General features: G+C 55.9%; 1 protein-coding gene and 1 non-coding gene across 2 annotated transcripts in view; both read right to left on the bottom strand.

The window, feature by feature from the left end:
* LOC103173161 (histone acetyltransferase KAT5) overlaps positions 1–2,814 on the bottom strand; it is a gene marked incomplete in the record, with an annotated part of 6,696 nt that extends 3,882 nt beyond the window's left edge. Inside the window, 4 exon segments of the mRNA XM_042346151.1 lie at positions 1,031–1,167; positions 1,881–1,949; positions 2,556–2,622; positions 2,762–2,814. Coding sequence (XP_042202085.1) covers positions 1,031–1,167; positions 1,881–1,949; positions 2,556–2,622; positions 2,762–2,773 — 285 coding nt within the window.
* trnaa-ggc lies at positions 907–985 on the bottom strand. The gene has a single exon. It is a non-coding gene; the product is annotated as a tRNA-Ala (tRNA).
* Positions 2,815–8,234: the final 5,420 nt, after the last annotated feature.

Raw genomic sequence — 8,234 nt, 5'->3', positions numbered from 1 at the left:
GTGGATCGAGTAAAATAATAATAATAATAATAATAATAATCCTTGCATTCGATACGGCGTCTGATCACGTCGTTGAGGTGTATTAAAAAGCGCTTCGCGGGGTGCACCGTAAAGTGGGGTGACCGTAATTTTGCGGGACGAAATCCGCAGTAAGTTTGTGTCAGGGGGGGATTGTTGGCCAGGATAGCGGGAGAGAGAGAGAGAGAGAGAGAGAAATTCCCTTCTCTTTTCGGACGGTGCCTTGAGAGATCTTTCGCGTCCACCTGAACAGGACGCAGGCGGGTGGGGGGGGGGGGGGTGGGGGGAAGCGAGTGAGGTTTAACGTCTCATCCGAAGGACAGCGTAACAGTTCCCAGCGCAGGGGGTGAATCTCTGGCTTCCGGTTGCCAGAGGTACAACCGGGGCGCGCGGAGTGCCGCGTGAGCAGAGAGAAGCGGTGCCCACCGGAGCTGGGATGCTCTTGCCAATGCCAGTAGCCGAGGGGGTGTGTAGAGACAGATCCAGGGTCTTCTTCTGAGGAGCAACAGAGATAGGGTTAGTCACACCACCACCATCATCATCATCATCATCATCATCATCATCACAATCCCTGCATTCCCATCCCACACCTACAATAATATCATAATAATCCTTGCGTTGGACGCAGCGCCTTAGCACATCTTCGAGGCGTCTCAAAGCGCCTCACGGCACACGCCGTAAAGTGAGTTGACCGTGTGTTCTGTGGGCGAAACGCGGCAGCCATTTGCGCACAGCGAGGCCCCCGCAGACAGTCGTGGATTGAGCGAACAGGTTGTTATTTTTTTTTTTAGGGATTGTTACCCCTGAAGGAGCGATCCCCCCCTCATCGACTGACAAGCAGGTTAGTACCGCTGGGTAACCAGAGGTGTGCGGAGTAAGGAAACTTTTCCAGCGTGCCGGGAATCGAACCCAGGTCCTCTCGCTCGCCAGGCGAGCGCTCTAACCACCGAGCTACACGAGTCCACTGTAGGAGCAGGAGGAAGCCGTTCAGCCCCCTCGAGCCTGTCCTTACCAAGTCCCTCTCGGGGGAGCTGGACCGGGAGCCTGGGAGGCCATTCTTGGTCGGAGTCTTGGCTTCTTTCTTCGGGAATTGGATTTTCTTCAGGTCCAACCTGTCGGGCGTCACCCATTCGTCCAAACGCTTGTTAACTGGCAACACAGGAAATTACTGAGGCCTCTCCCCGCGTGTTCGGACACGAAGGTAAACAAGTCGCATTTACGCAAGCGCTCCCAGCGAAGGTAGCGTCTCCAGAGCGCTCGACAGTGGTGGAGCACGACACAGAGCCAAGGTCGTGCCTCCCCCCTCTCCCACGCCACACAATACCCCACAGAGAGAGATTCCATGTGCGGGTGGCATAAATGTCACTCTCTCAGTATCGCCTGGAGGCTCTTGACCACGGTGACGGGTTTCCGTGCACGTCAGACACCCGGCCAGTCACGGCGACGGGTTTCCGTGTGTGTGTGTGTGTCAGACACCCGGCCGGTCACGGCGCCGGGATTCCGTGTGCGTGTCAGACGCCCGGCTGATCACGGCGACGGGTTTCCGTGTGTGTGTGTCAGACACCCGGCCGGTCACGGCGACGGGTTTCCGTGTGTGTGTGTGTCAGACACCCGGCCGGTCACGGCGCCGGGATTCCGTGTGCGTGTCAGACACCCGGCCGGTCACGGCGCCGGGATTCCGTGTGCGTGTCAGACACCCGGCCAGTCACGGCGCCGCGATTCCCGCGCGCACGCGCGCGTGTCAGGCTGACCCCCACCCCCCGCCCCCCCCCCCGAATGAAGTGCGTACGCCGTGCGATTCATGCAACGTCACAGCCCAAACGCGGCGTCGCCGTGCCAGGCGCCTGCTCACTGCTACTTACAGTCGATATAATGCACGTAAAACACTTTCCTGCCATTAATGTCTTTCACACTCAGGATCTCAGCCAACGCTGGAAAGGAGAACAGACATCAACCATCAATAATCCTCACGTCGTGGTAGTGATAACAACAATCCCTGCACTCGGCCATCGCGACCTATCGGGGCGTTGCGCCGCCGCCCAAGCGCTTCGCCGAACGCACCGTGTCATGTGTAGTGACTGTGCGTTCGGAGGGGGCTAAACCTCGCGGCAGACCTTTATTTATTTATTTATTTATTTAGTTAGTTATTATTATTATCGTCGTCGTGAACGACAATCTTTGCATTCAACGCGGCGCCGCGGGCGCGTCGTCGTCGAGGCGTCTCGAGGCGCTTCCGAGGGCGGCCCCGCGCGGCGCGGCGCGGCGACTGCGCGCTTCGTGGGCGTGTGGCGCAGAAGCCTTACTCCGGTTCAAAAAGTTTTTTTTTTTTTTGGCCCTAACTCGCCCCCCCCCCCCCCCCACCACCACCACCTTTAATTGCCCCCCCCCCTCATAAAAAAAATCCCCTTTAATCCCCTTCCTACGGTGACACCCTCCCTGGTGACGCGTCACCGTAGGAAAGGGCGCCACCTGGTGGCGAGGCGGCGCCACTGCGCCTGCGCGGCCGCGGGGCCCGGGCCGCCATGTTGGATACTCACGCCACTCGTCTTCGTTCTCCTGGTTCCTCCGGAGCACGGGCAGGCGGCAGCCCTCAATCACCTCCATCTGCGGCGGGAGAGAGACAGAGAGGAGTCGGTTAGCGCGGGCGGGCACCGGGCTACCTCCTCCGACCGTCATTTCCGACCCCCGGGGGCTCCCGGCGCCGCTAGACGCGAAGCCCGGCGAGCGGGCCGCGCTGACTCACCACGTCCGCCATCTTCCTCGGCCCGTCCCGACTGAGGCGCCGCGAGGACCCCCGCCACCAGCCGCCTGGGCTGCCCGCGCGGCGCCTGCACCAACTTTTTTTTTTACACACGCAAAAAAAATAAAACGCTCTCCTTTTTTTTTATTTTTTCCCTTCCGCCTCCTTCCTTCCTTCCTTCCTTCCTTCCTTCCTTGTCAGGAAAACCCCCTCGCGAGGAAAAACAAACAAACCCGTTTCGAATGGGAACCGGTGCGCGGGCGTCCGCCTGCTTCGCCCGAACCGAAGCCGCTTTGTCCGCTTTCCTCCCAAACTCCGGACAATTTCCCAGATTTCCAGACCCTAACCCTAACCCCCGCCCCGTGGGGTTTTAATACCCGAAGCCGGGCGGGTTTGAACAGGTTTCGATCCCGTTCGGCGTTGCCCCGGAGGCTAACAGTGAAAGGACCCTTATCGGCTTGACCGGACTTGGTCATGTGATCTCCCCCCCACCCCCCACCGACCCATCTTTCGGCCCTTTTTGTATGGTTTTAAAGTCAGTTTCGGTGACGAGAACCGTGATGGTAACCCTTGGGAGAGGCAGCGAGAGTGTGGGGCTGACGAGGCGCCGGATAAGGCGCCTCAGGAGAGCAAAACAGAAAGGTTTCGCCCGCAAAACACAGTCACTACGCTTCACGGTCTACCCTATGAAGCCCTTTGAGACGCCTCGAGGGCGTAAGGCGCTATGCCAAATGCAAAGGCTATGACTACCAACGCCTTATCGCGCCTTCGAAATGTCTCCTAGCGCTTCACAGGAGGCACCGCAAAGTGTAGTGACTGGGTGTTTGTTGAGCGAGACGCGGCAGTCCATTGCGCCGGGCGACGAGCCCCACAAACAGTCGCGGATTCGGTGACCCAATTTTTCTTAAGGGATTATTCAAGCGAAACGTTGCTCGACCCACAGCCGTTTACGGGAAACTGCTGTGCGCAATTGGCTGCTGCGTCTCACCCCACAAAATACACAGTCACTACACTTTCCAATGTATTCCACGAAGCACTTTGAGACGTCTCGAAGACGTGGTAAGGCGCTGTATCAAATCCAAGGATTATTATACAGGGACTGGGCAAGGATTATTATTATTATTATTATTATAAGTGCTTCCTCTCCGACCTACTATCCCCCTCCCTACCTGCCCGTACCCTCCGTTCCTCTGGCTCCGGTCTGCTCCACATCCCCCGCCCCAACCGCCCTACCATCGGTGGCCTTCAGCCTCTCAGCCCCGAGGCTCTGGAACTCCATCCCCCAGTGCCTTCGCCGCCTCCTCCCTTTCCTCCTTCAAGGCCGGTCTCAAGACCTTTCTCTTTGACCGTACCTTCAGCTCCGCTCTCGACTCTCTACCCCCTCCTCGCTCCCTCCCTTCCCTCACCCTGACCATTTCCCCCCCAATGCTTGGGACGTCCTCCCGACGCGACAGGCGCTCTATAAATGGAACCTTCTTGTTGTTGTTGTTCCTGAACTCTCTCCTTGCTCCAATTTTCCCATGACTCATTTTGAGAATTCCCGAGAATTTTTCTTCTGATCACGTCTTTTAATTCCCGTCTTGTATGCGTGTGAGTGGGGGTGCGGGTGGGGGTGGGGATGGGGGGGGAATGGGGGTACGGTTGGTGACCCTAACCCCTCCATCCTGGGGGTGGGATGAAACGACTAACACGTCAGTGTTGAGAAACAATTGGTCTGTCAGTGAATTATTACCTATCTTACCTCTGTGCTAACGGTCTTTCCTGGGGAGGAGATAAGAATGAGAACAAAGGTCTAATTTATTGTTTCCTTGTGTGTTAAAATATATACGTAGACGGGCCCCAATGTTAACCCTTTGGGTGCCGTGGCCCTCATTTCCTGTTCAGGTGGACATTAAAGATCTCCCCCGACACTATTCAGACAAAGAGCTTCTCTCTTTTCTTGGTGTCGTAAGAACATAACAAGAAGAAGAATCCTTGCATTTGATGTGGCGCCTCATCACGTCTTCGAGATGTCTCAAAGTGCTTCGGAGAATACACGGAAAAGTGTGGTGACTGTGTATTTTGTGCAGCGGTGCCCCGCAAACAGTCGTGGATTGAGTGACCGAACTTATTCTCTTTTTTTTAAATTATGTTTTTGAGGGATTATTGCCCACCGGAAGAGGGATCCGCCGGACGGGTGGAGGGCAGGTGGGTAGGAGGGTGACTGGTCAGGAGGATCTCCAGGGAGGCCTTGAAGGAGGCAAGGGTAAAGGCGAGGCGGAGGGAGTGTGGGATGGAGTTCCAGAGGTGGGGGGGTGGGGGGCAGAGAGCCTGACCGCTGATGGCGGAGCGGGCAAGGCAGCGCGGGGGATGTGGAGCAAGCCCGAGCCTGCCGCGCGGAGGGAGCGGACAGGTTGTTATGGCTACGTACGAGGAACCGGTTTGCATATTAACATCTTGCGCGCTCACGGGAAGAGGAGATGAGAGAGAGAGAGAGAGAGAATAAATCAGCTTACGGGCCTTCGTGTTAGCCTGAAACCCAACGGACCGGTTTCAACAGAGTTCTCTCGGAAAGCGAGAGAGAGAGATGAGTCCTAGCTTGTATTTCCCCCCCCCCCCCGCCGCCCCCCGAGGCCTGTTTCACTTCTTGCCCCGAAAAAATAACCTTTAAAGCCCTTCAACGCACAATGGCCACACCGAACCCGTAGCGTAGTGGTTAGAGCAGTCGCCTCGCGAGCGAGAGGACACACGGGGCAAGTTTCCTTACTCCGCGCACAGACGCGGGCGCACTCTTCTGTTTAAGAGTAAGCAGTAAGTAGGAACCCGGTTGTTAGTCGATGGGCAGATCGCTTTAAGGGGGGGGGTAATGATCCCTCTCCGCCACAAAATAGTTGGTCACTCGCAACGGTCTGCTGGGCGCAATTGGCCGCACGAAATACACGGTCACTACACTTTACACCGTATCCTGGGAAGCGCTTTGAGACGATGTGATATGGCGCTAATAATAATAATAATTCTTGAATTTAATATAGGGCCCATCGATTGACGAGCGGGTCACTACTTACTGTTGGCAAACAGCGGCGCGCGCGTGTGTGTGTGCGCCCAAGGTTTCGCCCTGACCCGCCCGGGTGGGTCTCAGAGCCCTGGACAGGCGCGGCCTGAAGATGGGGAGGTTAGGGGCAAGGGTTGAGGGAGAGAGCGACAGCTTTTTCGGGGCGGAGTGACTGAAAAACGCGGCCACCCATGGCGGAGCGGGAGGGCGCAAGGGACGAGTGGGTATAAAGCAGGTCGGAGAGGCAGGGAGGGAGGTGTCAGGGCGTGAAGGGATCATAAACTTTCATGGGAGAGCCGTGTAGGTATTGACGTGTTATTTCTCTGCCCACTCGTCTTAATTAACCGAGTGTTTTAACAGAGGCTGTGGACTTTGGCACATCCTCGGGTTGTTAGCGCACGGTCCGTGTCTATCTTTACACAGTTCTGCTCTCCAGTAGCCCAGAGTTTGGTAAAACTGGGTGGAGGCGTCTTTTTTTTTTTAAGTGGACTTTGGAACGAGATTAACACGTATGTTCGGTCCGGGTTTATTCCCGAGTCGGTTGGCAAATAACGTGCCAATCCAGGATGTTGGCGTCCCGTTGCGTAGTGGTTCGCGAGCGAGGGGACCCGGGTTAGATTCCCGGGCGGGTCAGGACAGGGCGAAACCTTAGGCAAGTTTCCTCGCTCCGCGACCGGTAGTAACCAAGAACCCAGTTGTTCGTCGATTAAATTATTATTACTCCGGGAGGAATAATATTACTCCGGGAGGAATAATAATCGGACGCTGCTGTGCACCAGTAGCTGCCTCGTTTCGCCCACAAAACGCACCGTCGCTCCGCTCTACGGTGCGTTCTGTGAAGCGCTTTAAGGACGTCTCAGCGCCGCGGTAAGGCGCTGTGTGAAGTGCAGAGGCCCGATGGGCCGAATGGCCTCTTTCCGCGCTGTGGGATTCTATGGTTCTGTACGAAAGAGGGGAATAAAACAACGACAAGTTACGCTTGCGTAGCACCGGACAGGAGGGAGGGGAAGGGAACAGAGGGACAAGTGGATTATGAATACGCAATGGCCCAGTTAGTTTGAACGGACTATTTCAGCGGTGTAGATCGTGGCAAGGCGTATTCAGTATATAAATATTTCAACTGGATTCCAGGCCTTTTGTCGGGTGTGTGGGAGGATTTACGTTCAGCACATCGGGGTCTGAGTCACCTCTCTTGTAAAGGCAAGTCCTGCTCCTAATTTGTTTTACACGCCAGAAAATGTTCCAACCCCAAAAAACCACTGGGGTCACTCAATCCAGGTCTGGTTTGTGGGGACGTCGCTGGGCGCAATGGGCTGCCGCGTTCGGCCCCCCCTCTCCCCCCGAAACGCACAGTCGCTGCGCTCTTCAGGGCGTCCCCGCGAAGCGCTTTGAGGCGTCTCGAAGTCTGAGGATTATTGTTAATATTATTATTACCGACAACGTAACTCAGGAAGGACACGGTGTAGGTTCCTGCGCTGTTTTATCAAGTCACAGAGGGAAGAACAATTTGCATCTGTGGAGTGCTGCAGTGTAGTGACCCGTCTCGCGAGCGAAAGGACCCGCGTTTGATTCCCGGGCAGGTGCGAAACCTTAGGCAAGTTTCCTTACTCCACACACACGCACACGCACACACACACACACACACGCCTCTGTTTACCGCTTGTTAGCAGATCGCTTTCCCGGGGGGGGGGGTAATGAGCCCTCCAAAAAAAATATTTTGAGGGATTAACGCTCGCTCAAGCCACGGCTGTTTGCGGGACTCGGCCGCGCCTTGATGGGGAAGGAAAGGGCGAGGCGGAGGGATGGAGAAAGAGCGTTTGGGGGACATTCAGGAGGTCGGAGCCACTCGAGGGGAGGCTACGTACGGGTAGTGGGTTGGGGTTGGGGTGGTGGGTGGTTGGGTGAGCAGTTCGGAGAGGGGTATGGGGGTGGGGGGGCGGTGCGTGGGCATGAAGTCCCATCGTGCAGGCTGGGGGTATTCACACCTTTCGGAGCCACACAAGCTAATACCTTGATTCCTGTGGCAAACTGCCCGATTCCCTGCCTCCATATTGCCTCCAAGGCTAAAGCTAACAGCAAACATTGTCGCATCGCTCCACACCCTCTACTTATAAAACATTCCACCTCGCAGATCACGCTATGTCGATCACTGCTGCATTCCTGAGGTACCTGTTTCACCCACTTCAGGCAAAGCGTCAGAACCTGACCGACTCCACAAGAATAATGGCAAGTTATGCGTCCGATGGAGCGTTCCTTTATAATAATAATAATAATCATAATCATAATAATAATCCTCGCGTTCGAGATAGCGCTTTTCACACATGTGTCGGGAGGACGTCCCAAAGCGCTTCACAGAACACACTGTAAAGTGAATTGACTGTATGTTTGTGGGCGAACGCGGCGGCCGATGGCGCGCAGCAATGTCCCCACAAACAGTCGTAGATT

Source organism: Callorhinchus milii, unplaced genomic scaffold (assembly GCF_018977255.1).
Source record: "Callorhinchus milii isolate IMCB2004 unplaced genomic scaffold, IMCB_Cmil_1.0 Scaffold343, whole genome shotgun sequence".
Lineage (NCBI taxonomy): Eukaryota > Metazoa > Chordata > Chondrichthyes > Chimaeriformes > Callorhinchidae > Callorhinchus > Callorhinchus milii.
Note: the sequence above shows the minus strand (reverse complement) of the source record. Positions and strands in the feature narration are given on the sequence as shown.